Source organism: Rhinatrema bivittatum, chromosome 4 (assembly GCF_901001135.1).
Source record: "Rhinatrema bivittatum chromosome 4, aRhiBiv1.1, whole genome shotgun sequence".
Lineage (NCBI taxonomy): Eukaryota > Metazoa > Chordata > Amphibia > Gymnophiona > Rhinatrematidae > Rhinatrema > Rhinatrema bivittatum.
Genome location: NC_042618.1, coordinates 74,322,860 through 74,346,663, shown reverse-complemented (window position 1 = coordinate 74,346,663; position 23,804 = coordinate 74,322,860). Strand labels below are relative to the sequence as shown.

At 40.4% G+C, this 23,804-nt stretch overlaps 1 protein-coding gene across 3 annotated transcripts in view; it reads right to left on the bottom strand.

The window, feature by feature from the left end:
* MAP4K5 (mitogen-activated protein kinase kinase kinase kinase 5) overlaps window positions 1–23,804 on the bottom strand; it is a 341,354-nt gene that overhangs the window by 139,543 nt on the left and 178,007 nt on the right. For all 3 annotated transcript variants that reach the window (XM_029598355.1, XM_029598353.1, XM_029598354.1), the window contains 2 exons: window positions 11,414–11,530; window positions 78–156 (listed from right to left, as the gene is read on the bottom strand). In XM_029598355.1, coding sequence (XP_029454215.1) covers window positions 78–156; window positions 11,414–11,530 — 196 coding nt within the window. The remainder of the gene's footprint in view (window positions 1–77; window positions 157–11,413; window positions 11,531–23,804) is intronic.

Below are 23,804 nucleotides of genomic sequence, written 5' to 3'. Positions count from 1 at the left end.
TTCATTAAAAAAAAAAAAAAAAAAGTTACTTAGGCACTGAAAGGTGAAGACATAAGAAAAGGATATGTGGTACTCACAATTTATTTCTGATGCTGTCCTTTCTGCTCTGGAGCTCTTGTTTGTAGAGCGGATAGTATGCCGAACAGCTAACACAGGCTACAAAAAGTGAAAGTTTGAAGTGCTTTACTGTTAATTATTTAAGAAAAGCTAAGAATGATAATCAGTGAAGAATGGAAACTAAGAACAATCACAGCAGTGTCTTGGTGGTACCAAACTGTTTTTGCTTTACAATAATGAACATGACAGTGCCCCCAACACACTGAAATTTTTGTATAGCTTTCCCAAATCTGTACTTTTGAACAACTTTACCCTGAGTTCTTTCAGTACCTCAACTGGCATGTTTTATGCTTTGCTTCAAATTCATGTCATAGAACAGAAACAGCTTGATTCTTCATTCAGGAGTATTTGAATCACCTCAGCAACTATAAGTTGACTTCGGTGGAGTCTATTTAAATTATGGGCAGTGTTAAGGCAACACTTTGAGCCAGAGCTCATTTGGGTTTGCTATGACAAGAGTGTGAAGAGATATGCAATCACTTTTCGGCTTTTTATTTTTTTATAACTTTTGAAAAATTTCTATAATTGTTCTTTCATGATGAAAACAGAGTATGTTGTGCAAATCAGTGTTCTCTGTGGACAAGCAGAACCATACAGCCACACAATATGAGTAACATCATCTGATGGCACTATGTCAAGTTTTATCTTTCTCCAAGCTCAGAAGTTTTGAAAAGCCCTTCTGAGCATGTGTGGGATTTCCTGTCTTATTCCTGCAACATGCACCAACACCTCAATTTATTTTCATCCACTTTGCAAATAGTAGGAAAAGATCTCTCTCCATTTCATTGCGTCTGAAGAAAATTAAAAACAAGGTTGCCAGGATTCAATGGTGCCAAAACATCAGCATAAACGATGACATGGGAGATCTGATAGCAGAAGACTGATGCAGAGATTCACCAGTGCCGAAGGATCAGTGCAAAGATTCACCAATGCCAGAAGGTCAGCGTCAAGATTCAGACACCGAAAGGTCAGCACTGAGATATATAGCCTCTAAAAGGTCGGAGCCAAGATACATCTACAGCAAAAAAAAAAAGCAAGCAGTGCTCAATGCCAAAAATCACCATGTCAGACAAAATGTTCATTAACAGCACAACTGTATCATCTCATCACCACCAATACTCTCATCATAGAAATCAATGGAAAAGACCTCCTTCAAAGACAAAACACAACAGCCTATACCAAAAGGCCATGCTTTCATTCAAAAGCTACAGGCAGACTTTTTACATATTTGTATGAAAATACATATCAGAAACAACCCTCAATCTAAGGACCAATATTAGAAAGATTGAGAGAACATTTAAATACAAAACTTCCACCAACTGCATTAAGAAAGGAAAACAACCTACGTTCACAGAAAAAAGTGGGAAAAGGATTACACCCTCCTCCTCCTCCAAACAAACTATATCAGATGATTCACTAAGTAATTATGATTCACCCAAGAGGAGTCAGATATACCATCACTTGACCCACTATTGGATTCCTCCCTGGAGCAACCATGAAGTTCAGTGCTGTCAGAAGACACAGCATACCCAATTTTCTTGCAAAAGATATCTGAGGCCAGATGTTTCAGGAAGAGCAGGATGAAACTGTAGAGTTGCAAGGCGTTCTAAAATGTATCCAATCAACAAGGTGGTATATAAAACAGTACCAATGCATGAAGCATTAAACAAAGTACAGACAAAATTATGCAAGATACTTTTTTCAGGAGCTCCAGTAGCTAAAAATGTTGATATTAAATATAGAATACAAAAATGCCCTGGTCATGAAAAAGTACAGCTACCACATGGCTCACGAATAGTAGAGTCTGCAATGAAGTGAGTAAAGAAGTCAAAATCTTTTTCACAGGACAGGACCCCAGGATGATGTATTCAGTAGGCAAGAGTGTATACAAGGGTTCCACTTTGCAAGCAAGAATAAGCGCACATTAGATTTAAATACAATACCTAAAAATGTAGCAGAGGAGTAACAGAGAGCTTTCAATGATATAATGACACCACTGCTGATGGCCACAAGTGAGCGGCTGCAATGCCACCGGAAGGAAAAGCAGGCTGCTTGGCCGTAGCCACTGCCACCTGCACTGGGGAGCAGAGTGGGAAGTGAGCCGAAGGCGCTGCCCCCTCGCGGAGAAAGGAAGCAGACCAGGTGGATGCCGGCGCCAGTCCTTCGGCCCCTCCCTCTGCCCACAGACCACCTGGCTCCTGCCCACAAGTGAGTGGCAGTAACATCGATAGGTGCATGCATGAAGGAGCATGACAGAGGAGCCTGCCTCGTTGTGCACCCCTGAAGTGATGCCTAAAGCAAGCAAATTCTAATTTCAGCCATAACCAAGCAACTCTTAAAATGGAGCTGGTCCACCTTAGTGAAAATCACTGGACGAGAAAACCATATAATTCACCAGAGAACCTCAAAACACAAGCAAAAAGAGGGTAAAAACCTGATCTATCCCAAGATAAGTAACAATTCTCCTCCTGTGATTTCTACCAGCCTAATGCTCACTCTCCTATTACTAAATGTACAATCGCTATAAAAAAATCCCACTGATAAATGATCTACTAGAGGAACTAAATCCCACTATATTTTGCATACCAAAACATGGCTGAAAGACAGTGATAATGTCCTCATAAACCAAATTGATAACCCAACATATATCTTTCACTTCCCCAGACACAAACAAAAAGGTGGGGGGGCTCTTAATAATTTGCAAAAAAGAACTTAAACCCTACAAAAAGTAGAGATAAACCCACCCAACAAGGTTGCAGTACTAAAATCTCCACTTCTAAATATTGGTTTGATCTATAGCCCACCCGGAACACTCCAAAAAGACTGCTCACCTCTAATAGAAATTTTCACTAAATCGTTTCCAGCTCCAGAATCAACTTTAATCGTAGGAGACTTTAACCTACATGTAGACAGCATACCTAAATCTACGGCATGTGAAATCTTTCTAGATACTATGGAAGTCATGGGTTGGTCACATTTGTATTCAACCCCACCCATAAAGCAGGAAGCATCCTGACCTAATTTTCGCCAATCGTAATAACCGCGTAATCAATTCTTCTCAAAATATTGCCCTGGTCTGATCACCAGCTAATAAAAGCCAAAATAACTCTCCTTACCACATAAAAACTCACATAATAAATCCTTCACCTACAAAAAATAGAATGAAACTGGAACAGTCAAAGAAATTATTAAATATAAAATAACTGAATTTGATCATAGTAATGCCTCATTTTTTGAGTCCTGGGATATAATCATCCATGAAATAGCGGGTACCCTATATGCCCAATCCAGACAAATGTTCTAAAATGAAGGCAACACAACTAAACAAAAGAAACCTTGGTATACTGAAGAACTAAGACATACCAAACAGACCCTGAGAAAATCTGAAAAGCAATTGAGGAAATGCCAATCTATGGAATCCCTGAAAAATACAAGTCCCTATTAACAAAATACCATGAACAAAACAATAAAGCAAAAAGTAAAGTACTATGCAAAACAGATTAATGGTGTAATATTTAATTCAAAACTACTCTTTGAAACAGTGCAAAACCTAATCAAGGACCCATCCTCCTCCATCTCAAATAACTATGACTTTACAAAAAACTCATGCAATAAATATGCTAATTCATTGTTAAACAAAATCAATACACTTAAATCACAATTCTCCCACTGCTTACCAACAAAAGAGCCTGAAGAAAAATTTGGTCAAGTGAAATGGAACTCATTTGACCAAATATCTAAACTCGAAGTAACCAAATCATCACTAAAATGAAGCCTGTTACCTACTAGATCCTATCCCTGTAAGTGCACTGAAAACTGTGAACTGCATAATAACCCTGATATTCACAACCATAATAAACCACGTGCTAGGAGAAGGATTGGTCCCCGATAGGGCAAAACAAACTGATTAAACTGATCCTAAAAAATAAAACCGGAAGAATTGATGATTGGGATAGTTACTGACCAATTTCCAAACTACCTTTCATCACGAAAGTCCTAAAAAAAGCAATTTTATCACAACTAGAGAATCACCTAGAAGACAATATACTATACTCAAACCAATTTGGATTCAGAAAAAAACCGCTCAACAGAAACCCTACTCATTCTTTAGCCGACCCTGTACTACCAGGCTTTGACAACAATAAATCATATACCCTGGTACTAATAGATTTAACAGCGGCATTCGACACATTTGACCATACACTGCTATACACCAACTATTAGAAAAAGGTATACACGGAAATGTTAGCAAATGGTTCTCCTCCTTACTAAAAGATAGGACATTCCAAGTCAAACTGGGTAATCAAATTTCAGACACTTTCCTAATCGATAGAGGCGTCCCCCAGGTTCGGCACTCTCGGCCACACTATTCAACATACATCTGCTGTCTATATGCACATTACTAGCAAATCTAGGAATCAACTTCTTCCTATATGCAGACATACAATTCTATATCCCATTCGACAAAACATTCAAAAAAACTGTGTCTGTCAACATGCATGAAGGCCATACAACAAAAACTCAACTGAAACTAACTAACCCCCCCAAAAAACAGAAATTGCGTGGGTAAGGAAAGATAACTATAATCAAACCGCCAACCCTAGACCTAGGAATCACTAATATTACTCCTTCAGATCAAGTACGAGACCTTAGAATTCAGATAGACAAGAACTTCACTATGAAAAAGCATATAAGCAAATTAATCAAAACCAGATACTCCAAGCTGAGAATATTACATTAACTGAAACCCTTGTCAATACAGTACTTCTGCACTGTCTTACAAAAACACATTTTCAAACAGACTACTGCAACTCCCTTTTACTAGGCCTACCATCAAATCTACTAAAACCACTACAGTTACTTCAAAATGCCTCTGCAAGACTCTTACTAGGAACAAGGAAATTCAAACATCACTCCCTCGCTGATTGCTCTGCACTGGCTTCCTGTACAACCCAGAATTCATTGTAAAGTATTCGCTCTAATTTTCAATATCATCAACAATATTAACCCATGTTTATTAGGCATGACAATTCAACACTACACACCACAGAGAGACCTAAGATCACAAAACAAAGGACTGCTAATTGTACCTTCTACTCGGAATACACACCTAATGCAAATAAGAGATTGAAGGTTTTCCATAGCAGGCCCCAAGTTGTGGAACTCACTTCCAGAGTCAATACATCAGACAACAGAAAAAGAATTTCAAACGTGATTTGAAAAAATGGCTCTTTAGAAAAGCATATGATTTAACGTAAAAAGACCAATATGCGGATAATAGCTACATCAGTACCAGAGACAATGTTAGTGGTGCAAGCAATAAGTAATGAATGATGTGAAGTGTTTTGTTAGTAGGATAAGAACTTGCATTTACTGTTAGGTCGACCAAGAAAATGCATGAATGTGAACTAGATTATACAGTAGCTAGTGAGATATCCTAGAATATTTATGATTATGAAGTAGAATATGTATACGCTGCAGTATTGAACTAGGTGAATACTGACACAGTATGTGATCGTTGACCTTGAATATGAATGCGGATATTGTAAACCGTTGTGATCTTTTGGAAAGACTGCACAAAAAATGCCGAAATAAATAAATAAAAAAAATAATAAAAAAAATGAAGGACTGCGCAAGACACTTGACTCAATCAATCTATGATTCATTTGACAGTGCAATAAGAATATCAGGAACAGCCATAGCAACCAAAAGACTAGCTTGGCTGAGAGCTTATGGACTAAGAAGATGTGTATGAGAAGCTAGCAGACATTGCCTGCACAGGTGAAAACTTGTTTGGTGATAAAGTAAAAGAAACTGTAGAGGCAAGGTGTTGCATATAGGGAAAAATAATCCTTGCTATAGTTACACAATGTTAGGTTCCATATTAGGAGCTACCATCCAGGAAAAAGATCTAGGCATCATAGTGGGTAATACTTTAAAATAGTCTGCTCAATGTGCTGCAGCAGTCAAAAAAGCAAACAGAATGTTAGGAATTATTAGGAAGGGAATGGTTAATAAAACGGAAAATGTCATAATGCCTCTATAGCGCTCCATGGTGAGACCGCACCTTGAATATGGTTTACAATTCTGGTCGCCGCATCTCAAAAAGGATATAGTTGTGATAGAGAAGGTACAGAGAAGGGCAACCAAAATGATAAAAGGGACGGAACAGCTCCCCTATGAGGAAAGGCTGAAGAGCTTAGGGCTGTTCAGTTTGGAGAAGAGACGGCTGAGGGGGGATATGTAGAGGTCTTTTAGATCATGAGAGGTCTTGAACCAGTAGATGTGAATCTGTTATTTACACTTTCGAATAATAGGAGGACTGGAGGCATTCCATGAAGTTAGCAAATAGCACATTTAAGACTAATCGGAGAAAATTCTTTTTCACTCAATGCACCATAAAGCTCTGGAATTTGTTGCCAGAGGATGTGGTTAGTGCAGTTAGTGTAGCTGGGTTCAAAAAAGGTTTGGATAAGTTCTTGGAGGAGAAGTTCATTAACGGCTATTAATCAAGTTTACTCAGGGAATAGCCACTGCTATTAACTGCATCAGTAGCATGGGATCTTCTGAGTTTTTGGATAATTGCCAAGTTCTTGTGGCCTGGTTTGGCCTCTGTTGGAAACAGGATGCAGGGCTTGATGGACCTTTGGTCTGACCCAGCATGGCAATTTCTTATGTTCTTAAGCAATAAAGAACCAAGCTTCAGCACACCAATCATTGACTTCCACACAAGATCCATCTTCACAGAGAAGATATAGACAACATACATTAAAAAGATCAGATTTTTTCTCACACAGAAGATACAATCCATATTATTATAGGCAGCATCCAATTGTGATGCAACAAATACATCAACAAGGCAAATAGCAGCACTCTAGATAGCCTAACTGAGGTAGACCACAGCAAAGAAATCCGGCAATCTCCACAGAGGTCAACTTCTGGTTTTTTTTTATTTGAAGAGGACCAAATAATTAAACCCATTTCAAGTTGGGGGGACGACTGATTTTTCATAAGTACGGGAAATAATGTACAAATGGGTATTAAGAATCATAAGTAAGGGTTATTGTTTGAAATTCAAAACACTGCCATCAAAATCTCCTACATTTCCACCAACTTCCAAAAGTACTACTACATATAATATGAAAGGAAGTATAATCTCTTCTACAATCAAGAGCTATTCAATCAGTTCCTCAGAAATCAGAAAGGAATGGGTTTCTATTCCAAATACTTCCTAATCCCAAAGAAAACAGGGGATCTCCACTGAATACTGGACTTCAGAGTTTTAAGCATTTTCCACCAGAAGAAAAAGTCAAAATGAACTAATTTATAAAATTTATGAATCGCTTTCCAGTTTTTACAATACAATCTTTCAAAGCGATATAATGCCTCTACTACAACAGAGAGAATGGCTAACTTCTTTTGATCTAAAAGATGAGTGCACTCACATCCCAATCCACAAGTAGCACAGAAAATATATATGCTTTACGCTAGGAGACAATCATTACCGGTACAAGGTACTATCATTTGGCCTGGCAGCAGCAGTCAAGAGTATTCATCAAATGCCTAGAAGTGACGGTGGCCCATATAACAAGAAAGAACATTCTAATATTTCCATACTTAGACTGGCTAATATCAAGCACATCCTATGAAAGTTCTATAGAGGATACAGACTTCATAATCATACTGATGCATTATTTGGGATTCATAATAAGTTACAAGAAATTCTCATTACATCCAACCTAGTGCCTAGAATTCATAGGAGCTTACCTGGACACGACCAGAAGGAAAACTTATTTCCCAAACAGAGAACATTCAAGGTGGCAAACATCGCATCAGTTACAGCTACACGAATGGTCCATACACAATGGTGTAATTCAGAACATTTTCAACACTTGTAAAACACCTGTAATAAACGTCTTTGCCTCAACACATGCTACCATGCTATTGTTCCAGAAGTCTATCCCAAGATGCGACAGCAAGAGATATTTATAATTTTGTAGCAGAAAGATGTAGTATATACTTATCCACTAATACTACTGAGAACTATACAGAAATTAAAAATAAGGGACAAAGGAACAATGATATTAATAGTACCTTACTGGCCACGACAAACATTGGTTACCATGGTTGCAGCAGCTAGCAGCAGCAATGCCAATAACACTACCAAAAGTCTAAGAGCGAATAACTCAGTTTGTCTGGACAGTCCTTCATCCCAATCTTCGATCTCTTAACACTAACTGCATGGAAGTTGAAAACAGATCCACCAATTGTAGTTTCTACAAGGAGTAACGGAGATTCTAATGGCTTTGAGGAAACCAAACACCAGGAAGTTATACAACTCCAAATGGAAAACATTTTCTAAATGGTGTGAGCATCAGAAAATGACCCATTCGAATGCTCAGTTTCTCAATTACTCCAGTACTTAGTCCACTTTGCACACACAGGACTGAATCAAATTCAGTAAGAACACATTTAAGTGCAATAACAGTTTACCATTCTCTGATAGAAGGAAAACCGATCTCCCAACATTTGTCTGTATCAAGATTCAGAAAAGGTCTTTACAACCTAAGCCCTCTGATTACTTATTTTATTTACAAAATATCTGTATTCCGCATTCATTACTAAACAAATTGTTTGAAGCAGATCACAACAGTTTAAAACAGTCAACATATCCAAAATAAAATTAAAAAACAGCACAAATATATTTAAAAGCATTTTCAAACAGAAACATTTTAAGTCTTTTCCTAAAATATTTATAATCACTGATTAAGCATAGCTGCGAGGGAACAGAGTTCCACAAACTGGAGACTATTTGAGAAAACACCCGCTTAGAGGTTTGTTTAAGAAACAACTCCTTACTACCGGGAATAGATAACTAATGGTTACAGAACAAATTCCACTGAGGACAATAGACCTGTACTAAGGATTTTATAAGTGGGACATTCACCATATAGGATTTAATGAACTAATGTTAACATTTTTAAGTGAATTTGAAATTCAACCGGCAGTCAATGAAGCTGCATCTGAACATGCAAAATGTATACAGACAAAAGGGTAACCAATGATGACCTGAGCAGTTGCATTCATTAGGATCTGCAATACTCTCAAATAATATTTTGGAAGGCCTATATAGAGAGTACTGCAGTAATCCAAGCATGATAGCACATGTGCCTGCAAAATACATCTAAGATCAGTCTTATCAATCAAGTATTTCAATTTATGTGGTTTTTATTTTAATAAAACCTCTCCAAATAGTTTGTAACTGTACTCACATAATGAATTCCATATACAAAAATCTCCTAAGTCCTGAACACCCAACTACTGTAAAATCAGAGCCATCCATTTGTAGTTATTGGGGTATTCATATCCTGTACAGGTGCAAAAGGAATCATTTCATTTTTTTTTTTTAAACATTTTCTAATAGACTATTCTTAGTCATCTACTGGGTGATATCATTCACAATGTTAGTAACTGACTGAAGACTACCTTCCCAATTATCAGCTACCAAAAACAGTAGCTGTAAATCATCAGTGTAACAACTGAAGACAACATTCACAAGGGCAAAAGATAGATATTGAACATCACTGCAGATAAGCAGGAACCTTGTGGGACACCATGATGTAGTGGGAGCCAGTCAGATTTATCTTGCTCCACTCTTACTTGACAGGACAGATCTTTCAGAAAGGAAGAAAACTATTCAGCTACCTTTACCACCTCAATAGGACTTGAATCAAGTTTTAGTACAGTAAATGCAGTCACTGTTCATGCCAATGGCTACTGCAGAAATGAAATTCATTACATGGAACACTTTTTAATAGTCATAACATCAGCCAGAAGAGTAAGTTACAGACACTAGTCACCTATATTCCTTACACCCAAATATTCAAAAACAAAATAGTCTTCAGAACTCATCCAACTTTCTTGCCAAAAATAATGTCACAGTTCCATCTGTAACAAATAATTCTACCAACATTTTTTCCAAAACCACATGCCATGCAAGCTGAACAAGCATTACATGCTTTGGATTGCAGAAGTGCCTTTATATTTTATATGGGCAGAACCAAGGCACATAGAAAGTCCAATCAGTTTTTTATATTCTATGATTTGGCCTAAAAAGGGCAATTCAGTTCAAACAGACACTATCGAAATGGCTAACAATGCAGCGTCCATCGTGGCAAGATGAAAGGAGAACAGATAACGTATCCAATAAAGGCAGCTGCTATTTAAATGGTGCACGCAGCCGCTATTTAAATGGTGCATTAAAATTCAGCATTCTATAGTGACATCTGTAAAGCAGCTATGTGATCAACAATATACACCTTCACCAAGCTTACTGTCTGGAGAAGGAGTCCTGCAAGGACAGAATATTTGACAACTGAAAAACTTTCTAAGATGAATGAGTAGAACTTCCTGCATCAAAGCAATAGGTTGCAAACACTTGAAAACTTCAGAATAATGCTAATGCAATCCTCAGCCCAGGAGCCCCATATTGTGTGATTTTATTGTTCTGCTTATCCATGGAGAAAGCAAAATTACGTACCTGTAACAAGTGTTCTCTGTGGACAAAAAAACAGTTACACAAACCTGTCCGCCTCCCTGGAAAGTTATTTAAGTTTGGAAAAAGAATGAGGAGCAGGTGTGTGTGGCAGTACATCTGCTCAGAAGGGATCTTCAAAACTTCTGAACTTGGAAAAAGATGAAGCCTAATATGAAGCTGTCAGGTGACATCATCCATATTGTGTGGCTGTTTGCTGTCCATGGAGAACATCCGATATAGGTAAGCAACTTCGATAAGAAACTGCTACTTTATTATATTCTGATTTGTATTTTTTAGACAGCAGAATGTAAAAAAATGTATGACAGAGTGAAGACTAAGAAGGCATTGGAGTTTAGCCAGCTAATTCCCATCTAGAAACTTAGAGACAGATTAAAAAAAACAAAACAAACAAACAAAAAACGATGGTTTGACCCATATAGTTTGCCCAATTTTAATTCTGGTGAAATGCCCCAGACCCAGTTGATCTCTGGGATTTCCTTCACAACTAGAGATCTTCTGTGCTGATCCCTATGCTTCCTTGAATTCTATTACTTTTTTTGTCTCTACCACCTCCACTGAGGGGGTTCATTCCATGCAGCAGTCACTTTTTCAGGAAAGAACGATCTTCTGATGTTGCCCTTGATTCTACTCCCCCCACGCAGCCCACAACTTCATACTATGAGCTTTTCTAGAACTATCATATAGTGCTCTAGGGTAGTAGCAACATTTAGAGCAAGAACAACAAAAGTGCTTCTTTACCTCAATGTCATCATCATCAGCTTCGCTGTAATGTTGATGATGGTCTGGATTATTGACTTTGTCCAGTAGTTCAATAGCTAGGACTCTTGAAAGACTAGGATGTACCACAAAGCTATGCTGAAACAGAAGAGTGGTAAGAGCATACTTCAAGAGTAAAACATTAAACACAAAAACCCCCAACCTCCTCCCACAACCCCCATATTAATTAAAACTTCCACTTAGAAGAATCAAAATTAAGTCAATCAAATATACTTCTCAAAAGGAGAAAACACTTCATTTAAAAAAACTTTATTTCTTTGGTAGTTTGGGTCCTTCTTATATGTGCATTGTGAGTGGTTACCTATTGCAGATTTTGGTATTATTCACAAAATGGCAAACTTTTCCAGGTAGCCTTTGCACAATATTATTTATGAAAATGTTCTTATAAAAAAGGGGCATTCACCATATATTTTCTCTCTAAGTAACCACTCACATACTGCAGCCTAAGCCAGAACAAAATACTACTAATAATTATTGCAATACTGTACTTAATACCTACATATCTACTGATATCATTATACAGGAAACCAAACGAAAGAAATCTACATTTTTTACGTTTTCATCCAAATCATCTAAAAAAGAATTTACAAACTGGACACTTCTTTTGACTTAGGTTTTATTCTAATATTGAAGATTTTAAACATGCAAACGCTTTTTAGAACATGGATATGAAGCACCACCACAGGAAGATTAATATATCACTGTATGTAATTCATGTGATTTTTGTATGCAGAGTTGGGAAAATGAGCAGATCATTTCACGCAGAGGGCAAACTATCAGGGTTCATCATAATTGGAACTGTCAATCTACCTTTGTGATATAGAGCATAGAAGCTGTAATAACATTTCGTGCAAATGCTCCTCTGGTACCACATTATTCAGCTAACCATCATTGTTTTTAAGAATTGAAATGGACAATATTGGATCATATACATGCTGATTGGCAGGGAGGGAATAGGGTTAAGTGCCTTAGCCAAAGAGAACAAAAGTGGATTTTTCACTTAGTTACTACATACCATGGAGGGTTAAATGCCAAAACTGAATGGCATTAATTTGGACAGCAGATCTGTGTTTTACTTATTTCTTTGTTTTAACTGTCCATTGATTAACATTCAGGTGGTGCTTTAGCTTTTCTCCTCTTTATACTAGACATGCTGACATTTCCAGCTCGGTATAAAACGTAACTGCAGTAAGCAGTGTTCATGACGACGATGCTTGCAACATCACACAGTTTGGGGATTTGAAGAAGTAATGTTTTATCTATATGGGACAATGTGAGTGATGATATTTTCTGGCTACGTTAGTATAGTGTTTTCCTGTTCACAGTTCTTTGTATTGACTAATGCGGCTGTTGTAGCCGGATGTCCCTAAAGCAGCAATCAAAGAAATATGGTGTCAAGTTGGGCTTAGATACTCTGCTGAGAATGTAACATTTCCCGACTGAAGCTGTTTTGAAAAATACCAAGGGAAGTGACTATTCTCAATGGACTTTATTTTACTTGCAATTTATTAAAAAAAAAAAAAGTTTAAAAAAAAACTGGCAATTCTGGCAAGACATGATTATACATGACTCATAATATTAAAAACGATTTATTCAATAGATACATGGGTGTTACAAACAGGTTTGCAATAATTGTAAGTAGCATTTCGTTCTGGCTTGGGCTGCAATATGTGAGAATGGCTACTTAGAGAGAAATATTTGGTGAATGCCCCCCCCCCTTTTTTTTTCTTATAAGGATATTATGGCTGCATATTTCACTTTTTTGGACTCATTGTTTTGGGTAATAATTAAAATGTTCAACAGAACAGAGGATCAATCCCTGCAGCATACCACTGGTGGCCCTCTTTTTGTTGGCATGAACTATGTGCCCATCACCCTTTGTTGCTTCCCACTCAAGCAGTTTCTAACCCAGCCAGTCACTAGGCCCGACTCCAAGCAGGATTCCTCCATGCCTTCTCTTTAGAGTTGTAACTGCCCATCCATGCAGGTTACCCCAGTGCTTCATCTCCATTCTCTTGCCACTAGGGATTCTGTTTATCCCATGCCCTCACCCCTTTTTTTTTTTAAATTCTGTTGCTGTTTTTGTCTAAAGGGCATGGCATAAACTGAGGATCCCTAGTGGCAAGAAGATGGAAATGAAGCACAAGAGTAACTATGATAACTTTTCTGCATGGGGTAACCTGCACAGAGTGGCAGTTAAAATCCTAAACAGAAGGTAAGAGGGTAACATGAATGAAGTGACAGTAATACCCCTAAACACCTTACTGGGCAGAGTGGATGGGCCATTTTGGGTCTTTATCTGCAGTAATTTATTATGTTATTATTAGTCACTCTTCTTTTGTGTATTTTGTCCCCAGTATGTGAAATGCTCTTCCTTTAGACATCTGCCCAGTTTCATTACCCAGCCTTTAAGAAAAGTTGAAAGCCTGGCTATTCTGGCAGAGGTGGGCAAAATACAGTTCTTGGGCCACATTATTATTAACATTTTGAATCTAGCTCACAGTGGCAAGATTCCTGGGTCTGTGAGAGCTGGAAATCTAAAGGACGAGGGATACACTGCCAGATGCAAAAACAAAAAAAAGGTAGAAAAACCAGACAAAAAGAATGCAAGTATGCAAAAGCACAGTAAAACATTTTTGGCGAGAGGAGAAACCTCATCTTGTTTGTTTCCAGGTCTGTTCTGATGTTTGCGTTCTATTTTTCAAAAAAAGAAAAAATAATGCAAATGGAGGGTCAGAGTTAAGCTTTATTCCTCAAATAAGTCTTATAGGAATCCTGCTGGCAGACTATATCAAAGCAACAATGACTGATGAAAGTGTGGACTGAGCCCCCTGTTGCAGTCTTATATATTTCTTCTAAGAACGTGGTCTTGACATTATGGGCTTTGACATGCACTTCTAAGATCAAATTTGTTAGGGCAAAACAAAAGATGCCCTCTGCTATCTAATTATAGATGGTATTGTCATTGAGAAGCTTAGCTCATTGGTATGAAAAGAAATAAAAAGTTGGATGGATTTTCTAAGGGCTAATCTGTTCCATACAGAAGATGGCTCTTTTGCAATCCAGAATATAAAGTATAGCTTCTCCCTTATAGGCATGTGGACAAGGAAAGAATGCTAGGAGGAGAATGGAGGTGGAAATTTGACACTTCAGATAAGAATTTAGGATGCATGCAGAGCATCACCCTGATCTGGTAGAATTCAGATATAAGGTGGATAAGTCACTAAGGCCTGGAACTCACTGACTGCATGCTAAAGTGGCTACTACCAAAAATGTAACCTTCCAAGTCACATACTTGAACTTAGAAGAGCAAGAATGATCAAAAGGAGTTTTCATTAGTGAGGTTAACACCAGGCTAACTGACAAAGACTGCACAAAAACTGGGTTCCTTTCTACAAGGTGGTGTCAGCCAATTTCATAACGAAGTACTATGACAGTGTCAACAGACAGATGCTCAGAAGGGATATCCACATGGTCATTAAGAAGGCATACAAGCGGGCTCTCTTTGCAAATAGAAATTTGTTGTTACAGTATCAACGTCCGTACAATCAAGATCTCACCTGCACTTTAAAATTCTCCCGGTATGTGAACGATGTTGTTAATATCGTACGTACCCATTGGCAGGTTTTATCCCTCCATCGAGTGTTTCAATCGGGCCCGAGGTTTGCGTACTTCAAAGGCCGAAATATTCGAGACAGGATTGTACATTCAACTTTTTTGTCTACCAAAAGGGAGGTGATTTCTGGTGGGCATCAGACCTGCAGCGCTTGTGACATGTGTGCTTTAGCATTGACGGGGGAACAATGGCAAGCTCCCCATTCAGGTGCTGTGATACGCCACGAAAAGCTTACTACATGTGACTCCACGGGTGTAGTATATGTAACACAATGCCCTTGTAATCTGGTCTATGTTGGACGGACTAAGAGAAAGATCCGCACTAGACTCATCGAGCATAGGAGTTGCATTAAGACTCTAAAGCAGAGCTTTCCAAACTTTTCATGTTGGTGACACACTTTTTAGACAAACATAATTTTGTGACACAGTAATTCAGTCTACCAGCAAACCAGAAGTTAAAGGTTAAACGAACAAAATGTATTTCAACAATTTATGTACGTTTCCTTAAATATATACATAAATAAAATGTTTCACAACACAACCTATCTCATAATAAATATTTGCAGGCTTCCACTTCCTCCATGCTGATCTCGTACATTGTGAGATCGGCATAGAGAAAGTGCTACTCTTGCACATTCCCAAAGATTACATGTGCCAATCACTAAAATATATATTTTTTTTTTACCTTTGCTGTCTGATCTTAGTTTTCTAATCGGTTGGTCACAGGCTTTTTTTTCCACCTTTCCTTTCTTGTTTTTTTGCCAATTCCTTTTACAGGGTCTTTTTTTCTATTTCTTTTCTCTCCATCTGTCTTCCCTCAAACACACAATCAGGTTCTCATTCTCACACGCTATCTCACACATTCTCACACACACAGGCTCTCACTCACATGCAATCTCACACATCCACAGCTCTCACTCTCACTTGCCTCTCTCATATACATACATACATACTGTCTCTCATGCACATGCTGTCTCACTCTCACACACACAGGCTCTCTCACTCCTACATGCTCTCTTGCTCAAGCACAGGCTCTCACTGGCACATGCTGTCCCTCTGCACGGGTTGCTGAAGGATGGGCTCTTCAGAGGCCCTGATCTTCCCTGGCCGTGACATGGGATCTGCAGCGGCCCTGCTATCGGGTTTCCTCCTCTTCTCGGGCTGCCACGACGTGGGATCCGCAGCGGCCCTGCTATCGGGTTTCCTCCTCTTCTCAGGCCGTCACGATGTGGGATCCGCAACGGCCCATTAATGCTGCTCTTCTTCTGTACGCAGCAGATGCTCCTCCTCCTTCCTGCCCACGCGGCTCCGGCAATGTTTTTCTTCCAGGGCTGCACAGGCAGGAAGGAGGAGGAGTGAACGTGACCCTTTTCTTCGGGCCGTGGTGAAATAAGCTCCACCACTGCCCGCCGATCTTCCTGCTATAGTTCCCTGCTTCCGCTGGCCCTGTGGACCGGGCGACACACCTCCACACTACAGGCGACACACTGTGTCCCGACACACACTTTGGAAAGCTCTGCTCTAAAGATTACGGCTCCTCTTGTGCAACACTGTATTAAAGAGAATCATGTATTTACAGATTTACGCTGGTCCATTTTGGAGCAGGTGTATCACAGTCCAAGAGGGGGCGATATACAATTGGTTTTGAACCGTCGGGAGCATTTTTGGATATTTTCTTTAAATACTGTTGATCCCCACGGTCTAAACGAAAGAATCAATTGGTATTCTTTGATTTGATCAGTGTGGGGTTTTTCTCCTGTTTCCTCTGTTATGAGCTTGAGAGGCCGGGAGAAAATACTGGTCTATTTTGATTGGATGAATTGCTAAGCGGACCTGATGAAGAATATGTTCTGCATTTATTTTCAAATGAGCCTGGGCCTATATAGCTGCTGGAGGACGTGATGGGGGACTTGTTATTTCCCCTGTGATGGAGAGCGGACTTGAAGGTGAACTATTACTGCTGGGTTTCCGGAAGGCCATTATAAAAGGTTCCGGGTCGTCGCCATTTTCCAAGCGATGCGTGTCTGAATGCAGACCGCTTGTAGCAAAGGATTTGCACCGAATTAACCACATTTTCTGATGGAATATTTCATGCAGTGGATGGATATTTTTCATTGAATTGGATTCGATTGTGTCAGTTGTTCCCCTGAAGCAGGACTTCGGTCCGAAACATGGCCATGTCGGGACTTTCAGGACCTGTTCTTCGTGGATAAGTATTCCTGGTTATTAAATATTGACCATCTTTTCCTTCTGCTGGGATGCTGCATCAGTCTTGTTGAGACTATTTCTAAGATCAATTGATATTTAAAAAAATCTAATAAGACTATTTTTAAGAAAAATTGGTATTCAAAAAATCTAACAAAAGGTATATGTGTTTATAATTAAAGTAATGTGACCCCTTATCACAGTCGAGTTTGATTCATAAATGCTTACTCGAGATTGGAAGGTCCAACAAATGTTTTGCTGGTGGTAGGGTGTGTAACAGTATATACCAGTACCTTGCATTCTTTAAATTGTTTACAGAGTTGTGTACTGGAATACACGGTTGGTGTAGGTGGGTGTTGTGTGATTAACTTGGTACCTGCCAGGACGGTTTCTTTTCCCACCCTCACATAACCTTTAAGGGGTATCTGTGAACAGTTCAGAGTTCTTCTGAATATATTGGTGTTTCTTTGCCTACCGATTGAGGCGGGGGGGGGCATCAGGGGAGACTGGGAAATGTATTTATGACAGAAAAATGGCTTCCTCTGGATCCACTCAAATTTCTGGACATCCAGAAGGCAGATCAGAGATGGAATGTCTCAGTGAAGTAGACTTGTCATCCTCAATAAGGTCCAGCATCTAACCTTCTTCAGAGATTCTCTTACAAAAGGCATGTCGGCAAGCCTGTTCTGCATATTCTTAAAGATTTCTTGTTAACAAGAAGCATGAAATGTGGCTGCTTCCATAACATCAACATGACTACCTGTATCAGAGGGCAAACTTGACATCTCACTTTAATGGAAAATGGATGCCAGACTAAAGAAGACTAAAAACTACGTAGGATGCAAGAAAGTAAAGGCAACAGAAGGAAACTGCATGTTTTAGCAGTCTGGATATAAACAGCAGGAGGAAGACAGGATGATCATTGGCAAAGCAAGTAGGGCCCAGAGGTTTTTGAGGAGAGGTGTGTTTGAAGGCAGCAGGAAAAGTTGCAGTAGAAAGTGATAGATTGAAAATATGAAGGGTGTTGAGTTGACTGCACGGGTTACAGAAATGAGGGGCAAAGCAGGAATGGGATCAGAGGAAGAAACATTAAGCTTGCAATAGGAGAGAAGATGGGCAGTTTCCTTTTCTACAACTTCAGAAATGGAAGAAGGGGCAGCAGAAGTAAGAGAAAAGACAGTAGCAAAGAGTGCAAAGGTTAATAGTTTAGAGATTCCAATAGGGGTGTGGTGACAGGGTGAGACCGAGCAAAAGATTAAAAACTGAGAAATTACTACTTACCTGATAATTTCCTTTTCTTTAGTACAGTCAGATGAATACAGAACAAGTGGGTTATGCACCTCCACCAGCAGATGGAGACGGAGCAAACTGACATCACACCCCTGCAGTGACATCAGCCTGCCAGTATTCTCTTCAAAAGCATCTATGGACAAACTAGCAAAAAAATATTAAAAACCTGATTAAAAACAGATAATTTCAATATTCAGCCAACAACCAACATTGAGCTCAGACAAGAATGTAATAACACTAGTCTAGGGTCTGGAGTTTCACTTACCAGTAATCCCTGTAACACGTAGGCACACAGGAGGATCAATATGCAATCATTCGGCAGCCAAGGGAGGGAAGCTGGATTCATCTGACCGTCCTAAAGAAAAGGAAATCATCAGGTAAGTAGAAATTTCTCAGCGTCCAGTCAGATGAATCCAGAACAAGTGGGATGTGCCCAAACTACTCCCAAATAGGGCGGAAGGCTGCCTGGGGTCCAGTCAAAACCGCAGAGCAAAGGCCGCATCCTCCCAGGCATAAACATCCAGATGATAATACCTGGAAAAGTTTTGTAAGGAAGACCATGTCGCAGCTTGGCAAATGTCAACGGGAGACAACAATCTAACCTCCGCCCATGACACTGTCTGAGCCCTAGTGTAATGAGCCCTGACCTGACTAGGTAACGGCTACCTAGCATCAAGATATGAAGCCGTGACTACCTCCTTAATCTAGAGAGTTATGGTAGCCCATGAGGCCACCTCTTCCTGCCTAGTACCACCGTGAAGGAGAAACAGGCACTTCGTCTTCTGTAAAGGCTTAATAAACTGCAGATACCCGAGAATTTGTCACTTGACATCCAAGGGTCACAACAGACAATACTCCTCTACGTCTCTCTGACCAGAGATGACAGGGAGATGGACTGATTCAAGTGAAAGTCAGTGACCACCTTCGGTAGAAAAGAAGGAAAAGTAGGCAGCTGTACTGCTCCAGGAGTCACCCGAAGGAATGGCTCCCGGCAAGACAAAACCTTTAGTTCAGAAACCCTACACGCAGAACAAATTGCCATAAGGAAAACTGTTCAAGGACAGAGTACGTAGCGGTCTAAACTTAGGGCCTGTCAAAAAATCCAAAACCAAATTAAGACTCCATAGGGGCACTGGAAACCATAAAGGACAACAAAGATGTTTCACTCCTTTCAGAAAACGGGCCACATCAGGATGAGCCAACAAGAATCCACCATTTTCTGATCTCTGAAAAAGGCGAGAGCCTTCCAAGAGAGTCACCACCATTAAGACAAGAACCTGCAGGTAAGACCATATGGTTGGGCACAGAATATTCAATAACAGATGGAGCTGCGCTAGCAATTTCTGAATTCGAGCTTCTGGCAGGAACACTTTGCCCTGCCTAGTGTTTAACCAAACCCCCAGGTATTCCAATGACTGTGTAGGCTGATGACTCTCTTGGCTAGGTTCACCACCCAGCTGAGCTCCCGCAAAAGAGAAGTCACCTTGCGAATCACTAGGTGGCTCTTTTGTAGCAACTTGGCATGAATCAGCTAGTCGTCCAAATACGAGCGTACTAGGATTCCATCCTCTCTCAACTGTGCCGTAACTATCACCATTACCTTGGAAAAGGTTCTGGAAGCGATGGCCAGACCAAAGGGCAATGCCCAAAACTGAAAGTGGCATCCCAGAACTGCAAACCACAGGAAGTGATGTTCTAGTTGGATGGGAAGGTGGAGATACACCTGATAGATCCAGATCCAGAGAAGTCAGAAATTCCCCTGACTGCATGGCCATAATCACCAAGCGCAATGTTTCCATGTGAAAATGCTTCACTCGCAGATGACGCTCTTGAGGTCCAGAATGGGATGAAGAGAGTCCTCCTTCTTTGGCACAAGAAATAAATGGAATATTGCCCTATATTTTCTTGAGATGTAGGCACTGGGACCTCAGCCCTCAGACTGAGAAGCCTTGCCAAAGTACCCTCCACTGCCTGCTTCTTCTGCGGGGAGTGGCAGGGAGACTCCATGAATATGTCTTGAGGAACACTGCAAAACTATCACATATCCTTCTCGTATTATCTCCAGGACCCATTGTTCCAATGTGATTTCGACCCTCCTCTGATAAAAGAGACAGAGGTGTCCCACTATCTCCTGTTCCTGGAGGTGGGTCGGCAAACCTTCATTGGGAGACTCAGGAGGTTCCACTACCCAATCCTGTGCATCTTCTGTGTTGTTGGGGACGAAAGGACTGAGACCTACCGAAGGGTCAAGTCCTCTGAAAGGTCGCTCCTCTATAGGGTTGAAAACACTTGGATCCTCTAGCATGACTTCTCATGTTAAAGGAGCGCTGCACTTGCTTCTTTATCCTCCAGCAAACGAGGAACTGGAGATTCGCCCCATTTACTGGCCAGCTTCTCTAACTCACTGCCAAACAAAAGCAAGCCATTAAAGGGCAATTTGGTGAGGTTAGCCTTGGAGGTCACATCGGCCTACCAATTCATCAACCATAACTGACAATTGGGTGCTACGATCGAAACCACCCCTCTGGCTCTCTGGGGTACCTGACTCAAGATCAATCAATTCTGGAATGGCCTCCATCACCGGGAAAAAACAAGAAGTTTTATGCAAAGAAACCAAAATGGGATTTCTCTTTGACTCAGACACTGAACCTGCCCCAGGAACTCCAGGCATTTTTAAGGTCTTAGAAATCAGAGCTGGTAGTTCATCTCTATGCAAGAACCGTAACATAGTTCTATACGGTTCTAATCCAGGAGGAAAGCAAAATTGCTTACCTTGAAATAGGTGTTATCCCAGGACAGCAGGATGTAGTCCTCACATACGGGTGACGTCACTGACGGAGCCTATCAAGGAAAACTCTGTCAAAGTTTCTAGAAACTTTTGACTGGCACACTGAGCATGCCATGATATTCTCAGCCACATGGGTCTCCCTTCAGTCTCGTATGTAGCAATAAGCTTTAGCAAAAAATAAAATAAAATCAATCTGACCCAACTCCGCGGGGTGGCGGGTGGGTTTCGTGAGGACTATTTCCTGCTGTCCTGGGATAACACCTATTACAAGGTAAGCAATTTTGCTTTATCCCAGGACAAGCAGGATGCTAGTCCTCACATATGGGTGATTAGCAAGCTAGAGGCCGAGTCACTTTGTAGTGAAGCAACATTGCAGTATTGTTGGTAAAAATGAGGCAGCCAAAAATCACAGCAGGTTGGATGTAGAAGGAGTTGGGATTATACTGGAAACAAGTTCTTTAACAGATTGTCTGTAGGCTGAATCTTGTTGTCCTTTATCCAAACAGTAATGAGCTGCAAAGGTGTGAAGAGAACGCCATGTTGCTGCTTTGCATATGTCGAGGATTGGCACTGACCGATAGTGTGCTACTGAGGTTGACATTGCTCTTACTGAATGCGCCTTTACTCGCCCTTGGAGAGGAAGGCCTGCTTTTTCATAACAGAATTCTATACAATCTGCTAGCCAGTTGGAGAGAGTGTGTTTGCCCACTGATTACCCTGTTTGTTTGGATCAAAGGATACAAACAGTTGAGTGGATTTCCTATGGACTGCTTCAACGGCAGGGGGAATGAAGAAAAGTGGAACTATATACAGACAACAACCAAGGACTGAATTACATAGTCTGGGTAAACAAATAAGCATGGGTGTAGCTTGCTTATTGCGGCGGTTACTACCCCTAACTAATTAAGCTAGATTTTTCACTTAGATGCAATTCCAACACTGCTCTCTACATTAATGGTGGGGGTGGAAGGGAAATAGAACCAAAAGGTTACTAAGGACCTGGAGTAACAGATAAGTATGAGAAAAAAAAAAGTGCAAAACTTGCTGGGTAGACTGGATGGGCCATTTGGTCTTCTTCTGCCGTCATTTCTATGTCTCCTCATAAGTCATTCGATGAAGACCCTCCACCTTTTTGGTCGCCCTTCTCTGGACCGCCTCCATCTTGTCACTGTCTCTTTGGAGATACGGTCTCCAGAACTGAACACAGTACTCCAGGTGAGGCCTCACCAAGGACCTGTACAAGGGGATAATCAATTCCCTTTTCTTACTCGATATTCCTCTCTCTAAGCAGCCCAGAATTCTTCTGGCTTTAGCTATCGCCTTGTCACATTGTTTTGCCGACTTCAGATCATTAGACACTATCACCCCAAGGTCTCTCTCCTGCTCCGTGCACATCAGCCTTTCTCCCCCTATCGAATACAGTTCATTCGGATTTCAACTTCTCATATGCATGACTCTGCACTTCTTGGCATCGAATCTCAACTGCCATATCTTCGACCACTCTTCCAGCTTCCTTAAATCATGTCTCATTCTCTCCACTCCTTCCGGCGTGTCCACTCTGTTGCAGATCTTAATGTCATCCGCAAAAAGACAAACCTTACCTTCTATCCCGTCCGCAATGTCATCTTGCGGAACTGACGACAGTTGGCGCAATGTCTCTGTGTGTTCTTTTAGTTGGGTCACTGCATCCTGGACTTTCGACCCAAAGAGGTTGTCACCCACGCAGGGCAAATTCACTGGCTTCTCTTGTACCTCAGGCCTGAGGTCAGATGCTTTTAGCCAGGCCTAATGATGTGCACTAATTCCTGAGGCTGCCACCCTTGAAGATGTTTCGAAGTTATCGTAGGCAGCCCGGACTTCGTGCTTTCCAGCCTCAAGTCCTTTATATATAATGGCCTGAGCTGCATTCTGGTACTGTTGAGGTAGGGAGTTAGAAAGTTCCTGCATCTGCTTCCATAGATTGCTTTGGTATTGCGCCATATAAAGTTGATGGGACGCTATTCTTGAGTTGAGCATAGCTCCTTGGAATATCTTTCTACCAAAAGAATCTAGGAATCTATGATCCTTCCCAGGTGGAGTGGAGGAATGAGGTCGTACTCTTTTGGACTTCTTTTGAGCCGATTCAACTACTACCGATTGATGTGGTAACTGTGGCTTTTGATAACCAGGCACATGTTGAACAAGGTATGTAGAGTCCACTCTTTTATTAATAGGTGGAACGGAACATGGATGTTCCCAAAGCCTATGTTGTAACTCCAAGAGTACTTTGTGGACAGGAATGGCCATGACTTCTTTTGGAGGGTCAACAAATTGTAAGACTTCTAAAGTCTGCTATCATGTATCCTCCTCAGACACTAAGTTGAAGGGAATTGTGTCTGCCATGTCTTTTATGAAATTTGTGAAGGACAAGTCTTCTGGTGGAGACTTTTTCCTGCCTTCAGGAGGAGACAGGTC